This window comes from Leptodactylus fuscus, chromosome 9, assembly GCF_031893055.1.
Source record: "Leptodactylus fuscus isolate aLepFus1 chromosome 9, aLepFus1.hap2, whole genome shotgun sequence".
Taxonomy (NCBI): Eukaryota; Metazoa; Chordata; class Amphibia; order Anura; family Leptodactylidae; genus Leptodactylus; species Leptodactylus fuscus.
The window spans coordinates 84113094-84140245 of NC_134273.1; the positions used below are offsets into that span (position 1 = coordinate 84113094).

At 47.5% G+C, this 27152-nt stretch overlaps 2 protein-coding genes across 2 annotated transcripts; one reads left to right on the forward strand and one right to left on the reverse strand.

Annotated features, from left to right (window-relative positions):
• Positions 1-271: 271 nt before the first annotated feature.
• On the forward strand, positions 272-27109 carry P4HTM (prolyl 4-hydroxylase, transmembrane). Its single transcript, XM_075287324.1, has 9 exons — positions 272-708; positions 5769-5850; positions 14850-15040; positions 17315-17411; positions 18701-18863; positions 20802-20987; positions 21577-21667; positions 21967-22090; positions 23003-27109. Exons 1-9 carry the CDS (start codon positions 322-324, stop codon positions 23218-23220), a joined length of 1539 nt encoding a protein of 512 aa, XP_075143425.1. The 5' UTR covers positions 272-321; the 3' UTR covers positions 23221-27109.
• On the reverse strand, positions 8598-14015 carry LOC142218543 (secreted frizzled-related protein 5-like). Its single transcript, XM_075287325.1, has 4 exons — positions 13690-14015; positions 12444-12619; positions 11472-11561; positions 8598-8914 (listed from the first exon to the last, which is right to left on the reverse strand). The coding sequence occupies exons 1-4, from the start codon at positions 14013-14015 to the stop codon at positions 8598-8600; spliced, it is 909 nt and encodes a 302-aa protein (XP_075143426.1).
• Positions 27110-27152: the final 43 nt, after the last annotated feature.

Below are 27152 nucleotides of genomic sequence, written 5' to 3' on the forward strand. Positions count from 1 at the left end.
ACAAGCCATTTCTCAGTGATAAGTTGCCTGGCCTAGGACTGAGTGGGAGTTGTAGTCCGCCCAAGTTGCCCCGACCCCCCCAAGACAACATGTAAAGTTTAATTTTAGGATATAAAGGTGAAGCCCCACCTATAATCTGCCCCTTAGCGCCCCCTGCAGTGCGGGCTGTCATTACAGCGGTCAGTCAGTGGCAGCTCCTGGTCCTCCCGTGACGTCACCGGCTCCGCCTGCAGGTGTCGCTAGCAGGTAGGCACGCGCGGTTACCAGGGCGACGAGCGCGGCCCCGGCTCCTGTCATCCAGTCAGTCAGGCCGGGCTTGGGATGGAGGCGGCGGGGACCGGAGCCCCGGGGATCGGGGGGAGCTGCCCGGGCGAGGAGCCCCCGCCACCCATCCGGGACAGGCTAGCCGGGATCCAGAAGGGCAACAGCGTGTGCTCCCGCTCCTACTTCGTGGTGGTCATGGTCTTCGTGCACGTCTATATCCTGAATGTCATCGCGCTGCTGCTCTACGTCTACTACAGCAACGGCAGCCAGAACGGAGCGGACACGGCGGGGGGACCGAGCCCGGCCGCCACCTCCAGCAGCAGCAGCAGCAGCAGCAGCGCCGCCTCCTCCTCCTCCACACCGGCCCCGGAGCACAGAGCTCACCTCAGGCACGAGGGGGACGGCGGGCCCTACAGCTACCTGCCCCGGCTGGAGGGCATCAAGGTGAGGAGGAGCAGCCACGGTCATGTGACCTGGGCTGCAGTCAGGGCTTAGGGGGTCATGTGACCTGGGCTGCAGTCAGGGCTTAGGGGGTCATGTGACCTGGGCTGCAGTCAGGGCTTAGGGGGTCATGTGACCTGGGCTGCAGTCAGGGTTTAGGGGGTCATGTGACCTGGGCTGCAGTCAGGGCTTAGGGGGTCATGTGACCTGGGCTGCAGTCAGGGCTTAGGGGGTCATGTGACCTGGCAGTGCTCGGGGTCATGTGACCTGGGCTGCAGTCAGGGCTTAGGGGGTCATGTGACCTGGCAGTGCTCGGGGTCATGTGACCACAGCAATCACCTCAAACACGTTAGAGGATGGGTAACCCATAGCAAACCAGCAAAATGAAAGCAACAATCTCATTGGTTGTGTCCGGCTCCTGCTGCAGGTTTCACTTGATAGATCCAAAATCATTGCACCCCCCTCCCAATATTTTCACCCCTGTTTGTGGGATATTTAGCGCCCAGATTGGCATGGCAGGGCACATGTATGACGGCGCCATATTCATCCAAAAATTCACACAAATGTCATCAAATTCGGTGCAGGTTTAACTGCGCATGTGAATGCGTCCTAAGGGTCCGCGTCCATTGTGCTCATCTGTCATAGGGTGAGAAAAATGGATGTTAAATGACAGGATCAGACGGCGCCCCCTACATCAGGGGTCTGGAGTTACCCCCGTGTACATTATGGGAGCTTCTTCTGTCCTACGTTTGTATCATCACATCACATTACATTATAGTCAATGGCTCAGATGTCACTTTGCCCATTTTCTGACCTGCTTGCCCATTTAGAGAAAAGTAGATGAAGCAGGGCAGGGATTTTTCCGCGGCGGCGGGGGGGGGGATCTGTGACGGTGCACACACTATGAACACCAGCACACAATGCAGCAGTCTTAGTAAATTCCCAGACAGTAGACAGCTCTGTATACTGTGTAGTGGCTGAGCCAGGTTACTGCCGCTTCCATTCAAGTAAGTCATAACCCAGCTCGCGCGCTACGCTCTGTTTTCTTTATTATATTTTCACAGTTTATTTTTGCGGCTGCCGAGTGTCAGACCCCAATTTATACAATATTGATGACCCTTCCTAAGTATAAGTCAAAAGTAACACAATGCTGGAAAACCCCTTTAAATGATAAAATTCTGTCTGCCTGTAGCCGCCATAAGGGGGCGCTCACTGCGTACACATGTATACAGCACCTGTATATAATTACACAGAAAGCGCCATCTAGTGGCAGATGCTGGCAGCCTGTACAGTGGACCTACCTGGAGTCCAATTCCAGAAGACTCCCAGACTAAGTGTTTCTTGCTTGCGCCCCATTTGCTATCATTTACCCTAATTTCTATAAAGTGACACAGACAAATATAAGATATAGACCGCATGCGCATATAGCCGGGGCGTGATTGGTCAGCACGGACCACATATGGATGACATCAGCGTGCCATAGGGAGCGCAGGTTGCAAAACGGACAGGTATAGTAAAATCACTGACACATTGTAACAAGTCTGCACCTTATTATCAGGCAGCAGTAGCAGGTAACACATGTGCGGCATGCTGAGAGTTGTAGTTCTGTCACGGCTGGAGACCTACAGGTTGTACCACTACCCCAGAGCTCCGCTACTGCTCAGTGCCAGGTAGACATGGCCTTACATGGAGAAAGTCTTACCGGTATGCACAAGACGGATTGCTATCTCTCGGGAAAATTCCCGTGTCTAGACGCAGGCTCTCTCCTCAGATAAGGCGCTGTTCACATCTACATCTGTGTAGCTGAGATGGATGTGTCATGTGATGGATATCAGTGGTGCCCCATGGACGCCATTAGCTTATAATGGGCTCTGTCGCTGTGTTTGTAGAAATAGTGCTGCACATGGTGCTGTTTCCCGTTAAATGTGGTGGAATCCGGCGCAGATTGTTGTCTATATCTTGACGCCCCACATGTATCTGGACCTAATCCATGCACCCACTCCCGTGTCACATGTCATGTCTCCCTTCTGTCACTTTTGCGTGGTATCTCGCCGCTCTGCCCCCCATTAGTGCACTGCCAGGGGATGATGTACGAGGCAGCTGCTACCGCTGCACCAGTACGCCGTCCCCAGTTACAAGCTCCAGTAACCACAGGGCTCCGCCGCCGCGTGTATTCTTAGCCTGACCTACTTTTTATAATAAATTGTTATTTATTACGACTCACATCTGTGCTTTACTTTCCAGAGCTTTCTTAAAGGGGTGGTCCAGGCGTTACATCTTGCTGTCAGTGGATAGAAACATCTTGGCTTGTATCAGGAAATGGATCTAGTGCTCACAGCTGAGGTTTTGTTACAGCCGTGTTCTCCTGACAGCCCGGTCACAGTTCACACCCCCCGAGTCTCCAGATTTTTAGGTGTTGAATGTGTCCTAGACACAACCCTAACCTGCATGGTTAATAGTCACAGGAGGTGGCGCCATCTACTGGATCTACCACATACCAGGCGACATCTGATGTTACCCATTCATTCTAGTGTCTACCATCTCTTGTCCTGTCTGCTTTGATAGTTTGGTACAATGTATCAGTGCAGGTAAATTCCAAGGTCAGGGGCTAAATGCAAATGATCAAGTGTGCCACCGAGGGGGGTCCGATGGAATGGAATCTCCCATTGAAATCAAAATCGGCAGGCACTCAGTGGGAGATTCCATTCATTGGACGCCCCCTGGGATTGCACACACAGTCATGTACATTCAGCCTTGGACCTTGGCTTTCCTCGGTGCATTCACACTACGTAACGCCAGCGTGTGTCACAGCCGTACACGCCGGCGTTATAGCCGGGCTGCCGAACACTTCCCATTCATTTCTATGGTAGCCGGCATACGAGCGCTCCCCATAGAAATGAATGGACTGTTTCTTTCACTGCAAGCAGTCCCATTGAAGTGAATGGGAAGTGCCGGCGTGTATGGCTCGGCCTGAGCAGAGCTTGCCGTATACGCCAGCACTTCCCATTCACTTCAATGGGACTGCTCGCAGTGAAAGAAGCAGCCCATTCATTTCTATGGGGAGCGCTCGTATGCCGGCTCCCATAGAAATGAATGGGAAGTGTTCGGCAGCCCTGTTATAACACTGGCGTGTACGGCTGTGACACACGCTGGCGTTACGTAGTGTGAATGCACCCTAAATCGGTTCCCCTTTGGTCATTTACACGAGGCCTAAGGTACAAGTTGTGTAAAGTATTAGGTTTTGTCTGGAGAGTAAAACTGAATGTTCTCCTTCACTGACAGCAAGCAGAGATCTTATGAACGGTGAGGAATTTAAGCAAATTGAAAGCACTTTAAAAGGTTCATTCAGGACTATGACGCTTCACTACTTACCTAACACAGCACCGTACATCGGATAGTGGCCATGCTTGGCAATGCAGCTCAGCCCCCTTCATTTGAATGGGACTGAGCTGCAACATGGCTATGTGATTAATGAATTGAGAAGAAGAGCTCCATATCATAGTCCTGGACTAACCCTCTTAGGCCGGGCACACAGGGACACATCTGCTGACACTAATGGATTTTTTAGTGTCACACCCAAAATGTTCCGGAGAGATCTGTGAGTAAATACTGCGGGTAGTTGCTGCTTTATCCCCTTGCACTGCATAGATGCTGAGCTCCCCCCATACACATACAGTCAGCCCTGCCCGGAATGGCTGATACCAGAAAGCAATCGATCATATTCCCCAGTATCCTAGATTGTAACGAGACCTTAAAGGGATGGTCCAGGACCTATATACTGAATATTTAATACAGAGTACAGAGCTGCGCTTTGTATGCAGTGAAGAGGCCACAGCCCTCACCCAAACACTGTGGCCACTTCAAGTAGCTGATAAGTGGGGGTACCACAGACCCCCCCCACCAATCCTAAGGGCAGGTCATCACTATAGAAGTCCCAGAAAACTGCTTTCAGTTACAGAGGATCTGTCGGCTCTCATTATATGTCTGTTTTAGGAAATACTTGTTTGAATTCTGCTTCGTGCTGTTCCTCTGTTACTCCTCCTGGAAACGTAAGCCTGTTAGTAGCAGCCCCTGGAATCGCATTCCTCTTGGGTTTACCTTAATCATTGTGACTATATTGGGAGCCGGGAGAATGCCATGGTACACGCCGGTACCTGCACACCATAAGTCATCACATGCTGCGTAATCCTGCTATTATTCCATCACAATAGGAATTTTATACTCCTCGTCCGTCCTCGAGCAGATCTCGGGTTTCTGAGCAGTTTCTAATACCCTTGAAGGAATGTGGCTTAACCTTCAATGACCTCATATGTGACATGTCTGGTCAGCACTTTACCTTAGGACCTCATACAGACACTGCTGCATTTTCGTGTCTCTTGTAGACCATACATCTGAATAGACCTCATTAAAGGGGTTCTGTGTATGTTGTTAGATGTTTCCCCCCCAAACATGGGATGATGGGAACCCCGACAATTTGCTGCACTCTGCAGGGGACCTTTATAGGAACTGTTCATTTTCTCTGCACCGCCACCACAGGAGAGATTGGGTATTACATCATTTTAATTGAAAGCAATGGGTTGCCCACTCCTCCAGAACAAGAGAGGCTCTGGATAATAGATGAGGGACCTGAAATAATCCAGTGAAAACTTATGAGCTCTACCTACATAGTATGGCGCCACCTGGTGTTCAGAGTGTGTAGCAATATGCACGTCCACCAACTGAGGTGGACGCACATGCTCAGTCACTCCTCAGGTCTCTTTATAGTGATCCTCCATTCATCAGTCAATAGAATGATCTTTCTGCCCTACTTGTCAGGGAGGAACAGAGACTGTGCAGTAGGGGGCAGTATAGCTAAGGGGCTACACTGTAGACTGCCAGAGGGAGAAGGAAACTGACTCTGTTGATTTTTCTCCTGCATGGAGCCATTAGAAGATATAAGCCCTGGGAAAGCAGGGGCAGGACATAATGCTTTTCAAGGTTGTGGAAAGCTGGGTGACAAAGCCGACAGTCTATGTAATGGCTACAATTCCCTTTGCTCACAGTGATTGTTCCTCTTTTTTCAGGTTGGCTATAAACAGAGGATTGAATTGGTCAGCAACAAAATGCATGAGATGAAGACGCTGAGCCTAAAGCCCCTTCTGTTTGGTAAGAGCTTCGCCCCCCGTGCCAGGGTCTCTGGTGTTTAGTATGGCTGATGTCGCGCTTCAAGCTGTTGTAAGGGAATTTAATCGTCTTAATGCATCAGGCAGCCTGTCATTTTATTAGTGAGTTGCGGGGGGGGGGGGGATAGAAATGAGCAGCGTATCAGCAGATCTAGTCATGGCTGGGTAGGGGTCACCGGCCCTGCTGTGCAGTAATCCCCTGGATCCTGCAGGACTGATGTCCGCCTGGGTGAGCCCTATAGTGTGATAGCAATGCAGCAGGTCCTGGCAGCAATGGAAGGGGTCTTAAAGGGGCATGGCTAACGTAAAGTACATACATATATAGGCAAACCTCTTAGGGTGCATTCACACTGAGTAAACGCTAGCTTATTTTGTAGAGTAAAATGACACTTGTAAATTTTGCTATCCCATTGACTTCAATGACATTTTACAGGCGTATTTTTACAGGCGTATTTTTTACAGGCGTATTTTTTACTGGCGTATTTTTACACTTGTAAAATAATATCATTGAAGTCAATGGGATAGCAAAATTTACAAGTGTAATTTTACTCTACAAAATAAGCTAGCGTTTACTCAGTGTGAATGCACCCTTAAAGGGGCATGGCGAACGTAAAGTACATACATATGTATGCAAACTCTTAAGGGGGCATGGCTAATGTGAAGTACATACATATGTATACAAACCTCTTAAAGGGGCGTGGCTAACGTGAAGTACATACATATATATGCAAACTTCTTAAAGGGGCATGGCTAACGTAAAGTACATACATATATAGGCAAACCTCTTAAAGGGGCATGGCGAACGTAAAGTACATACATACCTGTATGTATGCAAACCTCTTAAAGGGGCATGGCTAATGTGAAGTACATACATATATATGCAAACCTTCTATATTGACCTCAGACCCCAGACAAGACCACTATATTAATATGAGACCCCAGACCAAGGTCCTATCTTAATTTCAGACCGCTATATTAATCTCAGACCTGAGGCCCCTATGTTTATATCAGACCACACACCAGACCCCCAAGGTGTATTCAGACGCCCCTCACCCCTTGGTGTAGGAATATTGCTCGATCTCTATACAATATATATATTGGACCCCGATGACTATTTATCTCAGTGGCCGCAGTTATTGGGGTACTTGTTCTGATAAATGAAGCGGACTCCAGCCATTTATTACATCCAATTGTATTGATTTTCATTCCAACAATCCCCCCCCCATATATATATATACAGTGCTATCTATATACAGTCCCCACAAAGCCCCTCAGACTTATTTCATTGCAGGCTTAGCGTGTTCCCTTAAGTTAGGGCCACACCGGCCCCGGCCAAGGTACATAGCGGTGCCATAGTCACATGAAGTCGTATTGCCAGGCAAGAAGCATCTCCAGTGACAGCCACATCACTCGTCCATACGGCTGGATTCACACTTGCAGGTTTTGATGTGTTTTTTTTGTACCAGACTTACTTTTGCTTACATTTAGAATAGTCCTAATATTTCTTACAGCTGGGGGTTTGTTACAATGTTATCCCTTCCAGATAATCCCTTACCAGCTAAATGAATACAGTGGCAGGAATCTCTTTCCTGTGCTGATAGTTTGTTACAATGTGTCAGTCTAGAGTCCAGGCCTAAGGTCGGAGAGCGTTGTCTGCATTGGAGACAACTGTGACGGAAGAAATGGCTCACGAGATTAGGAAAGCGTGGCTGCTTTCTTTTGTCAACAGCGCTTCACCTGTCTACAGGTTGTTTGTGGTACTGCAGGTCAGCCACATGCACTTAAAGAGGTTGTGCATGACCAACACTATGGACAACACCCGGACCCTCACCGATCAGCTGGTCTGGCTGTCAGGAGATGTATATCTGCTCCTATTCAAGTTCCTGGCGTCCCGTTACGGCTCCGTACACTGAAGTGGCGATGCCGGGGAACTGCTTTAATAGACACAGAGTGGCTTCTGGCTATATACCCAATATACAGCGTCTGGCAGCTGGACCAACTGATCGGTGAGGGTCTGGGTGTTGGTCAGATACTGATGACCTATCTTTCGGACAACCCCTAACTATAGTCAGGACCCCCCCTTACCCCTTTCCATAGGTCATCGGAACCCCATTCACATGTAGTGTTGCACAACCCCATTATATAGAGCAAACCTGCAATACCAGTCACAGCCTGTAGACAGAGGTGGCGCCATTTTTGCCATGTTTCTATAATCCTGGTTCGCCTCTTGAATACAGACACCAATAACGGCTGCGTACCTATAGCCTCAGGCTGTGACTTTCTTCTGACTACGGGGAAAAAGTTGCACAATTTTTCCAAAAAGTCTCTTGTAAGTCGCAGTCACATGACTTACTGTATCCCTATGGAGCGACCCATACAGTACTTGATATCATGCAATAATAGTCTCTGTGTATCCTCAGCCCCAGAGGGGATTTCCCCTAAAATGAAAAAAATCACCAGTAAATCACTTTAGTCCTATCTGTTCCTTGGAAAGCTGGGTGACTGCCCATATTACCACTAGGAAGATTTCTATATCTCTGCCTAAGTGTGCGCCCCATTCAGGAAAGCTGGGTGACAGCACCTGTAGGCCTCATTGTGGTCACCCAGCTTTACTAGGATCAGATATACTACGATACAGCTGTGTAGCAGTTTTTCCATGTTGAGGATGACTCGGGGTTGTACGTTTACTGTTGACTTGCTGATTTTAGGAGGAGCTCCTCAGTAAGCCCCCTACAATCGGCATCGGTGATGCTTCCATTTCTTCACGGCGACGTTCAGGTTCTTGTTCCTCTTCTGCCAGGCGTAGGCGTTGTGCACCACGATCTTGTCTTCTCGCACGTCCCCGCTGATGACATAAGTGCCCGTCCGGGTGCCCCGCATTATGTTCTGCACACAGGTAGCGTCCAGGTCTAGCCACTGCTGGAGTCGGGGGAAGATGTCGCCCCGGGGGAGCGGCCCGTGCTTTAGGACGTCCACTCTGGAATCCATGTCAAAGTCAGACACCGAGCTGGATGACATATTCCTCTTCGTGATACGGACCTTGGCGGCTGCAGACATAAAACAGGGGTACATTATGGATTATATAACCCCCCACTCTATATAAGGCCTAGGGTTGTCATAAGTTCTGATCCTGGGAAAGCTGGATGGTTCAGCACCAGTCAAGTTAAAGGAGTCCAACGTCTGGAACAGCTGGATCAACTATTTGAAGGCAGTCATGAGTTGCGGCCTCTTCCCTGTGCGCTTGTCGGTCGCATGGGACAGCATCAGCTCAGTCCCATTCAAATAAGCTGCAATACCAAGCACAGCCACTATTCAATGAACAGCGCTGTGCTTAGTATTCATTGAAGCGGGTGCAGCGCTTATCCAAATGCTGCGGCCACTTTATCTAGCGGATCGGTGGGGTTCCTGGGTTTTGGACCCCACCAGTCACATATTTAAGTCTTGGAAAATCCCTTTAACATACAGAGCATGCTGGGAGTTGTAGTCCTGCAACCGCTAGAGAGACACAGGCTGGGGATCACCATTGTAGGGCTGTCAAGTCCCCCCAATATTATTGTTACAATATTATAACTAGTCAAACTGGACCCCCCCTTAAAGACCTCACACCAGGACAGTTCACTGGATATGGCGCGGCTTCCCTGGTCGGATACATGACATCAGCCTCAGTCTCGTGTCTTTCTATGGTCCAGAGCCGGTGTCAGCGTCTTATAATTTACTTTTGCATGGGGGGGCTCCAGTCATTGCCGCCTCTGTATACAGGGCTCCCGTATACGCAGCGCGGCTTCTGAGACAGAAAGCATGTCTTTCCCAGGCATTTAGCCCTTGGAGGAGCAGCCGCTGCGCCGGAGCTGCCAATACCTTTTATGGGGCTGAACATCAAGCAAACGGTTTAAAAAGTTCACATTAAGACATGTGAGAAATGCTGAGCGATCGGGTCACCTGCGCCCCAGAGCGAGCGAGACGCTGGAACGCACGAGAGGACAATGTGTCTGCTATAGGGATATCATGTGTAGATTGGGGAAATGGAGGCTTATGGGCTGATTTGGCCGATAACAGAGAGTAATAGAGTGAATTTCATAGAACGGGCTTACCGTCCCTTTAAATTTAAAGGGAAAGTACCACTAGGCCAGGCTGGTAAAATGAGTAATATGCATTATATCCATATACTAGTGAGTTCATTTCTACCCTGTGAATGTCATCTGGTATTGGGAGGATATCACTTTATGATCAAGGGGGTCCAACTTTAAGACCCCCAAATTCAGTGAAGAACAAGGGCTTTGTCCCAGTGTAACACTACATTGCAAAGTCTTCCCTGCACAGCAGCACCTTAGCCAGAGGAGCAGAGAAATCCTGTTCTCTTAAATGGGGCTGTGCTGCAGTTCCCTGCACTGCCAGGTGTTGGTGGGGGCGCTGCTGTGCAGGAAAAAAAAACTGTGCAGGGGACACAATGCTATACCAGCGCAGCATACCCTTCTTCCTCAGGCTCGATGGTGGTCCCTCACTGATCACAAAGTCATGTCATATCCTAGCAATATACCAAGAATGTCCCTTTAACAAGGCATGTCCAGACTTAGAAAAACATGGACGCTTTCTTCGTGAAACAGCACCACACCCGTCAATAGGTTGTGCCCGGTATTGCAACTAAACTACATTGCAGTGGAACTGAGCTGCAATACCAGACACAACCTGTGGGCAAGTGTGGCGCTGTTTTTAGAAGAAAGGAGACGTGTTTTTCTAGGTGTGGACAATCCCTTTAAGCATCTGTGTCTAACCGATATCTTCTACCTATATGTAGATGTAATGTACAAGGAATATAGGTTAAGTCTATAGAATAAGTGTCCCAGATTGTGTGACCCAACACGCCGAGCGTGGGATGATGAGCAACTACTGCCAGGCGGCTGGGTCATCAGTGTATGTAATGGGATAGAGACTGGTAATTTATGAGTTAACTAAAATGGGTGATGCTCATTGGCTGAGAGCACCTGACTGGGGCTCCTCCCCTTTGTCTCTTTCAGTTGGATGCAGTAATGGTATACAGGCTCCGGCACTTTCAGGGGCTTCTCCAGGATTAGGAACACCTATCTGCTTACTTCTTGAAACAGCGCCACCCTGGTCTGTGGGTAGTACTTGGTATTGCAATTCAGCATTATTGAAGTGAATTGGGTTAAAGGGATTTTTTGGTCTAAATAATTGGGCCTGTGATGTCACATGGGATTGTCGCTGACACCTCTACATCCGCTGTCACCTACATAGCCTCCAGCCAACAGGTGGCGCTAGAGGCTCATTGTTCTTCAATGGAAAGAAACCTCATTTGCATACTTTTTTCCCAGGAGGGCATTGCATGGTCTATAAGACTCCTTACACCTACTTGGCGCTCTCTCTAGGGGTTCATTTTAGCTAAAGTGATGGGCAGGAAGAACAATGGAGGGTCGAAGATTAAAAATAATTGATCTGGAGCCCTTGGCTGCACAAGTGTTACGTATCAAACAGACGGCATCCGCCCGCTGTCTGCTGCTACCCAGAACCGATTACAATTGGGCACAGATGACACTGGCATGGGTACAAGCGGCTGGGTATAGAGGTGTGCACTATGTCAGTACTTACCAAAATCATTAACACAGAACGTATCCAGTATCTCCCTGGCAGAGCTGGCGTCATCTAACTCACAGTCCCTGCAGCTGGCGCGGGGCACGGCTGTAAGAAACAAAGGAAAGTCATGTGTATATATATAGGAGTACTGTGATAGCGAGGATTATTTATACTCTTATTATGCAGTGTAGTGAGCGCAGCTCTGGAGTATAATACAGGATAAGTAATGTAATGTATGTACACAGTGACTGTACCAGCAGAATAGTGAGCGCAGCTCTGGAGTATAATACAGGATAAGTAATGTAATGTATGTACACAGTGACTGCAGCAGCAGAATAGTGAGCTCAGCTCTGGAGTATAATACAGGATAAGTAATGTAATGTATGTACACAGTGACTGCACCAGCAGAATAGTGAGCGCAGCTCTGGAGTATAATACAGGATAAGTAATGTAATGTATGTACACAGTGACTGCAGCAGCAGAATAGTGAGCTCAGCTCTGCAGTATAATATAGGATAAGTAATGTAATGTATGTACACAGTGACTGTACCAGCAGAATAGTGAGCGCAGCTCTGGAGTATAATACAGGATAAGTAATGTAATGTATGTACACAGTGACTGCACCAGCAGAATAGTGAGCGCAGCTCTGGAGTATAATACAGGATAAGTAATGTAATGTATGTACACAGTGACTGTACCAGCAGAATAGTGAGCGCAGCTCTGGAGTATAATACAGGATAAGTAATGTAATGTATGTACACAGTGACTGCACCAGCAGAATAGTGAGCGCAGCTCTGGAGTATAATACAGGATAAGTAATGTAATGTATGTACACAGTGACTGCACCAGCAGAATAGTGAGCGCAGCTCTGGAGTATAATACAGGATAAGTAATGTAATGTATATACACAGTGACTGTACCAGCAGAATAGTGAGCGCAGCTCTGGGGGATAATATAGGATGTAACTTTATATTAAATGTTACTTACTCCTTCCCTTGGTGTTTGTGTCATTGGAAATTGTGGAGATGCACATCCCATGATCGATAGGAAACTGTTCACACTTCAGTATCTCTGGCCAGGGGTAGCCATAACAGGCCATGATGGGGGCACAGCTGTTCCTCACCGCTTGGCACAGGCTTCGGCATGGCTTTATGATTCGGTCTCTGTAGATAGAAGGCTTTCATTAATATTACGATCATTTCCACCTATTGGTCTCTGAGTCGTCTCTTTTGCTGAATTTCTGCTTCTTTGTTTTAGTTGTTCTTGGGAAAGTTGGGTAATGACCAGTATGGCCACCACTGCATTCTTCACAGAACTTGTCACCCATCTTTTCTAAATGGCCATGGCAGATTTGGGTGACACAGTGTGTGGTGTCTGTAGTGAGGTCATCTCGGTTGGGTTGTCACCAAGTTCTCCTAGATATAGCTAAGATACATATACCATGAGTATTGTGCAGACCCCGCCACATAATCCCCGCTCGGCGGCCCCCCGCTCTGGCGGTAGGTGGCCCTAATTCTCATGTCAACTTCTATGTGTCATTGAGACAAAGGGCAGGAGACTCTGCGCTGCCCAAAGACACCGAGTGACGCACGTACAGGTCAGTCAGCCGTAATTCAATAAGATATCCAACAATACCAAAACCACTAATGCGAAAATATGGCTCCTAATTACCGGGCGAGTGACGCAAGTAAGAGTAGTATGTCCGCCCACGAGCCTAGGAGCATAACGACGCCCCCCGGAGGTTACAGTCACCGCCATAATGACCTCCTAATGTCAAAATGTCAGTAGCACTCAGGGCAAGACCGTTCATCCAATTAGCTATTTACTGGCTATATCTCATTCTGGGAAAGCTGGGTGTCCACCAATATGGCCTCTGCTATTTTCACAGAAGCCGTCACTCTGCTTTTTTAGACTCCAGAATGGCGTGTATGCTTTTTTTTTATATAGTGATACAGAAGTGAGAGAGGTATTGCTGCACAACGTGGCAGATTTGCTGTTCAGAGGTCTGGGAAAGCTGGGTGATAATGCTGGTAAATGGGTTATCAGTGACATTATGTGGATTTAGAAATGACTGTGGTTCAATGGTATTAGAGGAGGGGTGAAGGAGAGGGTATGGGTTGTCGGGGTCCGGCTTTAGGTGCCCCTGGTGATCTGCACCCTTTACTGCCCTCCCCCCTCTATGACATCCTAATACATGTATGCAAAGAAATATAATACTTTTAGGGTACGTTACCCTTCCAGACATATCGGTGCGAAGAGCGAGCACAAGAAGATCCTAGCGTCCGGGTGACACTCACGCGCCAGCAGCGGCAGCCAGCTGGAGGATTGCTGTATGACCTCTGCCATGGTCTCGTGCTCCAGCAGGTTAGGGATCCTCATCTCCGTATACCCAATGCCATAACACAGGGGCATTTGCCTGGGGATGGTCATACACCTGGATGAGCTGCTGACAAAGTCCACATATATGGCGTGAGTGCCGGCGCTCCAAAAACACAGCAAAAAGAGCAGCTGCCACCTGGAGCCCGGACGTCCCGGGTATCTGCAGAGCCACGTACTCATGGTCTGTATCCCTGATGTGATCTGATGCGTTGCCTGCACAAGTGACCGGCGGACTGAGTCTCCTGTAGTCATGGCCTATGGTGTTTTATAGGGCCGGGGACACTTTTCCTGCTAATCCTTTCTCATTAAGATCGCGCACACTTGGACAAGACAATCCCACAGTTTGTGTTTGCCAATGGGTCTGATTGTTTGGTCTTGTTAGGGGGGCAGCTTAAAGCAGCAGGTGTTGTAATAGGGGCAGACAAGGGGGTTGAATGGTTGAACTTTGCTGCCCCGTGGCATTATCTCGGCCCATTATTGTACTCTTGATTGGATCTCTGCAGGAAGCCATTTGTCCACCAATCCCTCCACTCTCCGATTTGTGATCATTAACCATCATGTAAAATACAACGCGTTTCCTTCTCGCTCTTCTCAAGCCCAAAAACAATCATTTATGGAGCGGGGGATAAGCCGGGGCTGTTTATTTAGCCCTGGGGAGGCTCAAACAACCCAAGAAGGGGCGCGGGGCTCATTAATTGTTTTCCTTTTTAAAACAATCCCTCCCGACTCGCATCCATTTATAGGTTTTAGGATCTTATTTCCCCGGGGATCGATCAGAATGTCATTGGTGGTGATGTAAAACGTCACAATTTAAGGTTTCAATGAGTCGCCTGCTTAAAGGGGTTTTTGGAATTTGGATATTGATTAGGATGCACCATCAATAGGTGATAGGTTGGGGCCCCGACACCCAGGATCCCCCACAGATCAGCAGGTCAGTGTTGTGGTGCGCAGTGCGGCCTCTTCATTGAATACCATATATTAGATGTATATTAACCATTGATCTCATCCTTGCAGAAATCCCCAACTTTTTGACAGAACAAGAGTGCAAGCTCCTCATCCATCTGTCTCAGTTAAAGGGACTCCAAGCCAGTCAAATTCTACCGGTGGACGGCTACAAGGAAGCCATGGAGAACCTAGAGATAAGCAAGGCGGACATCTTTAATCTATTAGATCACAATCAGGACGGGCAGCTGCAGATCAAAGAGGTAAGGAGGGGGTTAAAACTACTCCCGGGACATCAGGCATAGAGGGGTATGTCAGGTTTAGGTAGAATAATCGTCTAAAGACAAAACCTGCAAACCTCTGCTTGCTGTCAGTGAATGGGAACTTGGCACAGAACGGCCTGGCCTGGACTCCAGACTTATACATTTACCTGCACTGATACTCTGTAGCTTACAGATATAAATGCAGCAAAGTCTCAGCTGTAAGAAGGTTTGTACAAGGGGGGTGTATGTGGACAGAGGCGTCTGTGACTGCTAAGGTCGGTGATATATGTCCAGTCTTCCAACCCTGCGAGCCCCAACACCGGAAAGAGAGAGGGCCGGGACTGTACAACAGAGCACCAGGGATAGGCATGAATATGGAGTATGACGTATTTTTTGTTCTACACCCACCCTGCTGCCCGAGTGTCCTATCATTCCTGGGCAACCCCTTTCAAGTTAGGTATAGGCAGATAAATGGCGGCAGGTGTTCGCTGATGTATTAAAGGAGTTTTCCAGGGCATATTAATTGATAACCTATCCTTAGGATAAATTACCAATTAAAGATCTGCAGGGGTCCAACAGCCATTTGGAGCAGCAGGGAGCCCCGCTTCTGTTTCACAGGTCAGTTATATTCATTAGTCACATGGTCCTATTCGCAGCTCAGTCCTGGTCTAGTGGATGGGTTTAGCTGCAATGCCAATCACAGCCATTATACCATGTACGGCGCTGTGTTTGGTATTCAGTGAACACGCTGCAGTGCTGATCCTAAGAGCAGGACTTCAGTTATTAAGCCTGGAAAATCCCTTTAAGTGAACATGCAGATTAGGCGGTGTGTGCGTGATCATGGGGGTTAGCGGTGGTCGCTGATGTCATACAGTGGCCTCGCCTGCCTGCTGTACGTGATCAGTGACCAGCTCAGGCTTTCATATGTGCAGTGAATAGGGCCATAAACACACTGGAATTTCAGGTATCCCGTCCATTCGTCCTGCTGCTCTGTTTCATGCCATGATGTATCTGCTGGATGGCATCCCGCCCCATCCCCCAGCACAGGATCGGAGCTGTCAGGGCTTGTGTAGTGGTAGATAATGATACGAAGCAGCTCCCTGCAGTTAATGGCTCAGCTCTGTCCAGAGAGGATGGTGCAAGGAAGATGAATGGTCCCTGCTCCTCTGCCAAAAACCTGGGTGACTTACAGGGGGGGCTCTGGTTATGCGTGCAAAGCCGGATCACTATAGAATGACATTTTCTACCACTTTTATACTTTTTATTGGTTTCTTTTGCATTATTTTCTAGATATCTGTTTGCTGTCAGTGACCCGGAGCCGTCCTTGTAGGCCCTAATATATAACAAGGCGCCCTCCTCCTTATAAATGAGGTGCACGTCCTCCGGAGCCGTCCGGGTAGGCCCTAATATATAACAAGGCGCCCTCCTCCTTATAAATGAGGTGCACGTCCTCCGGGATGTGCGAATGGAGGTAAATAACAAAAAATGCACAAACTCCTCTCCATTTTCTGCTGCAGGTACTACAGGGCCAGATTTTGGATAGGATTTTGAGACGACTGACCTTCTCAAGATCCCGTCCGCCCCCCTACAGTTTGCCACTGCAATGTGGATGACGTGTGACACACCCGGGATGTTAGGAGGGTCGAATCCATTCACTGAAAGCAAGCAGAGATCCTGAAAGTAATCACAGATAGTAAAGGGATCATAAAATAATCCTTATGAACGCACCCCACCGCCATGGAGGACACCTATATATTTAGGCCAAGGTTCTGAAGGGGTTAACAGACAAGTGTCTTGAAGACCAGTATTGTCGTTCTTATAGAAACTTCTTAGGATCTTCTCTTGAATCCTCATAAAAGCCGTTATGTATGGCCATATTTATGTTAGGCGCTTCCCGAACCCATTGTGAAGTACAGACCTTACATTAGCGCTGCCGCTATCTATACAAACGCGCCCGCCGCGCCAACATTTCATTTTTATTGTAAGTACATGTCCGGCGCTCCATGTGCACAGCGATGGAAAACTGTCAGAGGTTCCAGAAACAGAGATCAGTCCTCATGGTCGTCGGAGCCTCGTCCCCTAGTTGGGCGTTTAATCTCCCGCGCCAATGGCGGATTCTGCCGCCTCAAAATCAGCCCCAAATTTCGGCCTCCCATTTATTTCAATAGGAAGCAGACGAGTCCCGCTTGTTCCTCAGACGGAATCTGCCTGAAACTCCTATTGAACTGAATTTCTCTGAATTTTTTACGATTTTTTTTTTTTCCTTCTTTGCAGGTATTAACCCATTCCCGCCTGGGGAACGGCAGGTGGATGACGCCGGAGAATATTCGGGAAATGTATACAGCGGTTAAAGCCGACCCCGATGGAAACGGTGAGCGGCTCAGTGTCAGTCTGCTGCGTGCACAGCCCGCTGTAAATGTAGCCCTGTGTTTATGTGACTGCATTATCCCTGTTATGTCCTAATGGATGTCGTCTCTTGAGTGCTTGGAATAGGATTAGGATAGAATTTCCGCCATGTAGTGGCTACTAAAAGGTAAAATACAGGGTTTCTTATCTAATAATGCGTCCTGGTTTCTAGCATTGGGTTATCCATTTATTTTACTGTTTCTGGTATAATAATATATCTATGAAGGAAATTGATATCAATTATATGTGTGGGGTTCAGCACTGGGCACCCCTATTTATCAGGAAAATGGTATCTCCCAGCAGGCTGTGTGTGTGGCTCGGTTCTAGCATAATGGAGCAACATTGAGGGACACAGATTGCTGGGTGGGACCCCCAAAATGTCACTCTTTAGTATACCCTATAAACCAGGGGTACACAACTAGTTTTAGTAAATACCTGGGTTGGTGATCTGGGTCGAAGCTAAAGAATAATAGTAAAGATGTCGCCATTTTGCAAAATTTGGAGGAATATTTGTAAGCGGGAAAACCAGACCTGAGCCCTAAAATTAATCGGACCCCTGATATAATCACCAGACCCTTACGTTTATTAAGAATCAAATCAGATCCAAGACCACACCCCTAAAACAGGTCAGAAGAGACCCCCAAATAAAGTGTGTCACACCCCAGAGCAGACTCCAAATGAATCAGACCTCTAAAATTAAACCGACCCCACCCAGGTCCTCTTGTTGTCCTGACTGTAGTTCTGCTACATGTATGTGAGGAGACCTTGTGCTATACATGACGGCAGGTCCGCAGGGTCCAGACAGCTGAGGGTCCTGGTTTGGATTTGGACCATGGTCCAGCAGATCAGTACTGTTCTATAAACCGCAATAGCCATTGTGCCCCAATACTGGAGTCAGTCACGATGTCCACATACAAAACCCTGCAACAAAACCTCTATAATACACCCCCACTGTGCCACCATCATTGCCACAAATCCACTATGATCGGGGCAACTACAGTGGCCCCTCATATCAGGGACAGCCATAGCCTCCTGCGCCCCCACAATCGTCTGCATAGCAATGAACCAGACCATAATATCCCACAGGCCAGATCTATGAAGTAAGCCCAGGAAGGATCTGAAGACGTTCCCTGGAGAATGGCGCAGCTCCAGACATCTCACTACTTGTAATTGTATTAATGTGTTAATGCCTAGAACTGACGGCAGGTGACGCACGGGATCCGGATCTCCTGGTAACCGCTCCTTGTCTTATAGGTGTCCTCAGTCTGGAGGAATTCAAGAAGCTAAATCTAAGGGACTTCCACAAATACCTGGGCAACCGAGAAATCACCATGAATGACCTGGTGAGGAACAGTCAGCACACGTGGCTGTACCAGGGAGAGGGCGCGCACCAGGTGCTCAGGTCCATACGGCAGAGGTGGGTATATAGGGTTCATAGAAGTCTCCATCGTACACACCTATGGCTTTAGGTGGGAGATTTGTTCACTGGTACGCTGCTATTATGGCATAGTGTGACTGTATGCTTATATAGGGTATAGTAACTGTGATGACTCTTTGCTGCATTGAGTATTTTTGCGTTAATGTCATTTTCTGCAAAGAGGGCAGCGCCGTAATTCTTGTAAATGGGCAGGGTCTGAATGTCCCCATTGGCTGTGTAGCGGGTGGTGGTGTTTTGCATCTCTCACAGTACAGCCATTTGTGACACCTTGAAGTCACACGGCCAGATAGTCTTCTATAAAAGGGGGATTTCCTGCATCTTTTAGGTCTTCTGTCCAGATTTCCATTTCTGCACATTGCAGCCACCCGTCAATCCAGAGCTGGAACCTGGGCTACCATCTCGATCCTTGGCATGCAGATAGGGAACTGGACTCCTACGAGCGGAGTGCGACATCTATGAAAACATGGAGACTACTGCGTTACCACTGGGCTTCTTCTCTCTCACGTTGCTGTTAAAGGGGTTGGCCAGGAATTTTTAATTTATGACCCATCCTTAGAATAGGCCATAAATATCTGACTGGTGGGGGGTCTGACAGGAGCCCCCCACCCCCCCCAAATCTCCCGGGTACCACATAAACCTCCTAGAAGCCTGAACACAGCAATCTATACATGTTTCCTGACTCGGCCCTGGCATATACTGGTGTCGCTATTGCAGGTGTATACATGGGTGGGGTGAGTGATAGGCAGGTGTATTAATATTTTGCACAACGAATTTCCAGGTCTCCCGGTAATGAAGCACAAGTGTACTTGCATGACCAATGCATCATTCACTAATATGAGACAAGGAGCCAACAAAGCCATGAAATATTAGGGATGAATTTCCTGGTTTATATAGTTGCATTTGGTCATACGACAAGTGATGGGGATGATATTCTGGGATTTTACTTCTTCGCCTCCCCTTGAGCTGCTACCTGTGATCACCTTCACCTCCTCCAGTAATCACATTGTATAGCTGAGGTACAGCCCTATGGAGGAGCAGAAGGAAGAGGACGGATCTCCCGAAATCTCTCCTCTGCATAATCCACTCCTAGAGTTTATTTACTGAGCCTAATGTAGTGTTAATTGAGGGCGGCAGAGGAAATGAGGATGAGGCCCCCCCGGTAATTGTCAGCAAACAGCCCGGAAATCAGCAAACAGCGCAGCCCCCCCCCCCCTCTAATTAATGCAAGTCATTGACTCAAGTGATTTATTAGGGCCGGGTTCACACACAGTGTAGTGACTGTACTGCTGAAAATACTGCAGGTCTTCACGGTGCCACAAAGCAGAAGAGCCGGAAGAAAATCAGGACTAATATTTCTCCTCCCTGCCGGGTACTCTTCTGGATTTGACCTGAAAAACTGCATCAAAACTGCATGTGCGATTCCAGCCTTAAAAGGATTTTCCAGGACTTATTAATTGATGACCTATTCTTAGGATGTGTCTTCCATTGAAGATCAGGGGGCCCCCGCAGATCAGCTTGTTTCACAGTGTCACGTTCATTGGTCACATGGCCTGTTTGCAGCTCAGTCCCATTCAAGTGAATGAGCTGAGCTGCAATACCAAGCACAGCCACTATACAATGCAGTGAAGAGACCGCAACGGTCACCTGAAACCTGAAGTCTTTTCAGAGAGTTGGACGCTTGCTGATCTTCAATTGGTGACCTAGTCTAAGGATAGGTCATCCATTAATAAATCTGGAAAACCCCTTTAAGGGCTTGTGACATGATCATAAGACTGCACACAAGTGGATGCCATTTTGTAGAGGTTTTCTCCACTCTGTAAGTAAAGTTGCTGTTTCCATCCTGATCTTCCTGGTTCAGGTAAAGCTGCTGGCTACCGTGTATCTATTACTAATGGCCTTATTCTGTTCACTTTCTAGAGTCATCAGGTTGACCCGTCTGCCCCTGGACGTGGTGGAGAACAGTGAGCCCCTGCAGGTAGTGAGGTACGACACCGGCGGGCACTACCATGCCCATATGGACAGCGGGCCAGTGTTTCCAGAGACAGCCTGCGCACATACCAAGCTAACAACCAATGAAACCGCAGCATTCGAGACTTCCTGTCGGTAAGAGACCCCCCTGCTTTGTGTGTATGTGTATATATATATATTTCTAGCTGATCCTTGACATCTGCCAATATATTGCACTTCTGCTACCAGTATACATTGTCCCTCCCAGGCTTCCATAGATCAGAGTCTGCAGGAGGGAACAGGGCGCTATCTAGTATAGATGGGCTCCTCATTGGTTTCGGCGGCTCCCCTGCCATAACAAAGCCAGTCAGAGCTGAGCCAGCGCCACCTACAGGATCTGTGGCAAGTGCCAACCTCTTAGGGTCCCGTACATTCTAGGGCCTTGCATTTCCATGAAGCCTGGTGAGCCGGTGAATACATGATAGCTCCGGAGCTGCTGAAAATGGCTGCTATAACTCCCTAGAGGAGAATAACTGGCTGATAAAGGAGGAAAATAGCGCACAGAGAGGGAAGGAAAGAAAGGAGGTATGGATTATATTCAATACTGACAGGAGGAACTACCAGACTTATCATTGTGACGCGCCCTCCTGCTGTCTGTGATGTGACTGCCCTCTACTGGCCATGTAGACATAGTACATGCTGGATCAGTGACGTCCGGACTCAGGCTTTGTATTTTCTGTCTCAGGTACGTCACCGTTCTCTTCTATCTGAACAATGTCACCGGGGGCGGAGAGACGACGTTTCCCATCGCCGATAACCGGACCTATGAAGAGATGGTGAGTCCCAGACATCATCATTATAAGACTGCGATCCTAGAGGGTGGGGGGTTTGTGGACTCCCTCTAATTCATCTGCTGAAATACATTGCATTCTCCGCTCTGCACCATGGGATGGCTGATAACAGATAGCAAACCGTAATCCATTAGCGTTAAAGGCAATGAAAAATCCTTTGTGCACATGGTGCAGATTTCAGAAAAATGTCTTCAAATTCTCCATATCAAAATTTTCACCTAAATGCACAAATGTAAGAGATATTCTGTGTATTGTCGTATCCTGACGTGTCACTTCTGTTACAGTCTTTAATCCAGAATGACATTGACCTGAGAGACACGCGGAAACATTGTGACAAGGGGAACTTGAGAATTAAGCCCCGGCAAGGAACAGCCGTCTTCTGGTACAATTACTTGTCTGATGGTAAAGGTACGAGGACTGGCCTTACATTCAGCATTAAAGGGAATGTCCACCATCTAACACTAATTCTGTGCTGACTCATTTCTTAATATACGTTTGTTCCTTATTTCTGACACAGAGCGCCAAACCCCCTGCATAGATTTAAAGATGGTTGTCCAGACTTAAGATCTTCATAGTCTATCCTCAGCATGGGCCATAAATACCTGATCGGTGAGAGGCCCCCGGACTGATCAGCTGTATAGTGATTGGGCACCGTCACCACAGCTCAGCATTCATTGAAGTCAGTGGGAGGCGAGCTGAAGTGACGGCACCCAGATACGATACAGGGGACAAGCTTGCTGCTTCTGGACCTATAGTGTATGGGACAGGCACAGAGAGTGGCTCAATACAGTTGGTCAGTCCAGGGGTCGGCTCTCTACTCCCCCATTGACCTATCCTGAGGATAAGCCTTAAATAACTTAAGCCCAGACAACCCCTTTATATGATAAAATCCAGTTGTCTGCAGCCACCACTAGGGGGACCTCATGCATATTGTGTTTTTATTGCGTTTATCACTATTCAGTAAGCTCCCTCTAGTGGCAGCTATAGGCAGATGAATTTTAACATTCAGCACTTTGGATTTGGAGCTCTGTACGCCACCACTATAGTATACTGCTCTGTACACTGTATATAGCTTCCAGATACGTACACTATACCAGTGAAAAGCAGAGCTGCTTCCAGCTGTATACCTTGTATAAAGGTTCTAGCAGCCAAATCAGCTGATCGGTGCAGGGTCTGGGTATCGAACCCCCCAGCAATCAGATAGTGATGACCTATTCTGTGACCAGGTCATCAGTATCCGGTACCCTTAGGTCTTACACAACCCCATTTAGATACATTTTAGGCTTTAGCTTGATGGTGTTCTTCCTTTTGCTCTTGCAGGCTGGGTAGGGGATGTGGATGAGTTTGCTCTCCACGGCGGCTGTCTCGTAACTGAAGGAATCAAATGGATCGCCAACAACTGGATTAACGTTGACCCCAACAAGGCACGACAGCTGTGGTTCCAACAGGAGATGGCCCGATACGCCAAAGATGACCACGAGAGCCAGAAGGAGTGGACAGTGGATAAGTCATACAAGGACATCCATGTGGATCTGTAACAGCAGAGCAGCATGGCTAAAGGTAGACGCGGGTACGGAGCGCAGCCATCGCTTACCCCGTCATTTACATGCCCTGTCCTTCTTGTTCCACTTCCTGCGAGGATTCAATAGGGCTGTCATACCGGCTCAGTGCCACAGTGAGGCGACAGTGAGTAGAGTCTGCATGGCTGGTATACGGGGGGTACAGTACAGATGGGCTCTGTGTCGTCAGACAGGGCAGCGACGGATGAGCCACACTGAGCTAGAGTCACCAGCTTTGCGTTTCATGATTTTCGAGTCTGGGGCCACAAATCCAGGTTCCATTTTTGGCAACATTTACAATATTGCTTGTCTGTAAACCCTCAAAAATCGCCCTGGAGTATGCAGCGACAAAGATTTCACATATCTGGCAATATTTAGCAATGGAGGAGGTGAAAGTATAGTGGCGCCATCTGCTGGCTGCCTTGTAGAAGCATGTCTCTAACCGATCCCTATGACAACTCTTCCAGTCCTCTGTTCCAATAGGCCAGAATTATTACTGGTAACTTTCTCTAGATACATATATGGATCCACATCAGTGTCTCCATCCATAGGGTTTCGATATTGATGTGTATTGTGATTTTGATCTACATGATATTCCCTAGAGACCGGCTTCTACAAGACAGTCTGAATCTGCAGTAAATGAAAGGGTTGTCCACGACTTGAAGAAAAGCTCTGCTGTTTTTCCAGGAAGAGTGCCTCAGATGTCCACAGGTTGTGTCTGGTATTGCAACCACCTGACTGGGAATGATCCGTAATACCAGAAACGGCCTGTGGACAGAGGTGGCGCTGTTTCTGACTAATAGATGAGCCTTTTTTTCTAATCTTGGACTAGCCCTTTAATATTGCTGCCCCCAAGGAATCTATAAATACCTGTATAGAACAGACAACGGGATTTGTAGATGCACTGGTCATTTTTAGATCCTTCTTTCTGTGCCAGTTTCTTATAATATCAATACAGAGCTCCAAATACCCTGCACAGAGCTAAAAAATAACATTCACCACTAGGGGGAGCTCACTGCATACTGTGTTGTTATTCAGTTCAATGTATGCAGTTAGCTCCTGAGCTCCCCCTAGTGGTTATTGCAGGCAGACTGTTTCATTATACCTGTGCAGGAGATTTGGGGCTCTGTGTCAGTCTGATCAGTATTAGGAAATTTGTCCAGACAGAATGTTGGATTTAGTAAAGGGGTTGTCCGGACGCAAACCAAATTTTTGTACTGATGACCTTCCTACAGGACACGTCATCAGTATGTATTCTGTCGTGGTCTTACTCCCGGCTCCTGTGCAGATCAGCAATTTTAGCAGTCTTTGGATACCTGAAGCCACTAGTGAATGGGTGGCGTGGGCACTGCAGTTCATCAGACCTAAGAGTATGCCCTAGGGGGGGGCTGCTGCGCCACTCTGATTATGCGCCTGCCTGTTCAGAGCCCGCCTGTTAGACCACAACATATCACATACTGAGGAGCTGTCCATCAGTATGAAAATTTGATAAGGGGGCCGGACAACCCCTTTAAGACGGCGCCTGAGCTTAGAGTACATTCTGTACACACGCACCGATAAGTGACCCATCGGACGAGGAGTGACCAGTCTCACCCATCATATCTGCATGTGCTTTATCATAAGGTGGGGGAGGGGGTCACATTTTAATTTTTTTTTTTTTTTACATCATTTGACCAAAATTACAACTATCTATTTATTTAAATGGGTCTTCCCACTAACAACATCGATTCACAGGATGGGCAATAAGTGTCTGGGGGTCCCACCACTGATCACAAGGATGGGGGTCCCGGAGTCTTTGTTGTGTGGGAGGAAACCCACCAAACATGGGGAGAACATACAAACATACAAGGTCGGATTCGAACCCAGGACTCCAGCGCTGCAAGGTAACAGCAGTTCTATAGACGTGAATGCAGTGGTTGTTACACATGCACACTACGACTCCATTCACACTGGGATTGTTGGCGTCTCAGGACTCAGATACTTAAAGGGAATCCTGTTGTTAGTGGGACAATCCCTTTAAAGGGAATGTGTCGCCATTTTTCATTTACATGTATTAATACCAGATCTATCACTATTTTTCTAATCTGTTTTTATTTTCTGATTGTAGATTTTTTTTTTAATTTTATTGTATTTTCTGTCCATGATTATGGGGGTGGCCATCTTGTCTGGGCTTCTCCTCTGTTCTGTTAACAGCATTTAGTGATCTGCTTTACAGCACAGTCAGGGCCATAGGAAGCAATAGACTGGAGCCGACTCATTGAGGTCTATGTGTTTGTGCAAGGAGGGGGAGGAGATAAGCTGTGACATCATCTATTGTCAGCAGTGATGTAATGGTGGCCCAGTGGTGTTCTCTATAGAGGTGTTATCTTCTATTGTAATCCTATCTGTGATGTCAGTGATGTGACTGCTGCAAAGAAAACCCCTAGAGAATTGGCAAGTGTCAGACTGGTATTAGGCTTAGTAGACAGAGTGAAAATTACAGGATCTAGTACAATATTTTTTAAAACATAGATGGCGACATGGAAAAATTTTTAAAGATATGCTAAACATGAAAACTTACAAAAATAGGCGACACATTCCCTTTAATAACAATATATCAGGTGATGAATGTAGATGTGGAGCTTCAGTATTCATCTGGTTCCCACTGTATCGGAAAAAGGGCGAAAGCGCCCGACGGTCATTAACCCTCTCAGAGGATCTATTTTATGTATCTGTCTATGGCTGTGTGTACATTATACGAGACCTGTAGCTTTAACACCTTTCCATTATCGTAGAAGGAGAGGATTACATATCCGGAGCGAGGTCAGGTGTCCTCCTATAGAACGGTGCGGGTGGCTGCTATCACAGTGTTATTATGGCCACCGTTTATTGTCATAGTGTTTCAGGCCCTGTATTCTCTGCCGGTTCATTGCTTCATGTATTTCTATGGTGGGTGAAGCTTTGTTTTTCTGATACAGAGCGACAAATCCCCTGCGCAGACCTGGAGGTAAAGCAGCCACGTGGGAATGGAAATGGTATTCTGACCATCAATCCTGTAGCAGTGACATCACGTACGTTATCACATGACCTAAAAGAAACAAACCCTGGTTGAACATTGAATTCAGCGTATAAACTGTATGCAGTGAAGTCTTGAGCTCCCCCTAGTGGTGGCTACAGACACGGCATGTTCTCTTTCAGTTCTATGTAGGGGATTTGAAGCTCTGAATTAGGAAAAATGCTATAAAAATATGTCAAGGGATACGCAGAGAAACATGGAAATGGGGTCCAAGGGAGGACTAAAGGGGTTCTCCAAAGAGTTATAGTTTTATATACAATGGATCTTCATCAAATTTGTGTCCCCGCTGTGCAGGGGCTGTGTCCTATCATCAGTGGGCACAAAATCCCAAGAGAAGGGGAGAATTATGGATAGAAAATATAGGATCAGCGGCTATAGAATATCCTTAGACATTAGAGGACGGTCTGCTGACAACTGGACATTCAGGAAATTGTCTGACTACTCTTATAACATATCAGCATTCTCAATTGTTCATGTCAGCCCTGAATAAAGTAAAGTCACCTGACCAGGCGATCGACACCAAAGAGTGGCCAGCAGCTAATATGTAAGGTAGCCGGCACCATGAGACACGTTATTCAGGTCTGTTCTAGAGTTTACAGGTTTGTCGTCATTGTAACGTTGCGTCTATGTGATGTCTACACGTGTGGGATATTGCACTTCTCCACTGTTTACACGCCTGGGCTCAGGGCGCTCATCGTACCATCTATCCCTATTATTTATTTGCACGTTTCACTTTATGTCGTGTCTTCGGGTCATGATGTTGTTTGTTCCACCTCTTAAATTATTGAAAAATAAACTTTATTTATACCTGTGTGTCTGACGCGTTTCATTGTAGACCATGGGGAGAGAACACAGC

Bases quoted from the DNA above. Each gene is read 5' to 3' on its own strand.
- P4HTM (XM_075287324.1), top strand. From the start codon at position 322: ATGGAGGCGGCGGGGACCGGAGCCCCGGGGATCGGGGGGAGCTGCCCG. The intron at 18,864-20,801 runs GTGGGTATATAG...TTCACTTTCTAG, and splicing joins CTCAGGTCCATACGGCAGAG to AGTCATCAGGTTGACCCGTC. The intron at 22,091-23,002 runs GTACGAGGACTG...TTGCTCTTGCAG, and splicing joins TTACTTGTCTGATGGTAAAG to GCTGGGTAGGGGATGTGGAT.
- LOC142218543 (XM_075287325.1), bottom strand. From the start codon at position 14,015: ATGAGTACGTGGCTCTGCAGATACCCGGGACGTCCGGGCTCCAGGTGG. The intron at 12,620-13,689 runs GTAACGTACCCT...TTCTATCTACAG, and splicing joins GCACCGATATGTCTGGAAGG to AGACCGAATCATAAAGCCAT. The intron at 11,562-12,443 runs GTAAGTAACATT...TGTTTCTTACAG, and splicing joins CACAAACACCAAGGGAAGGA to CCGTGCCCCGCGCCAGCTGC.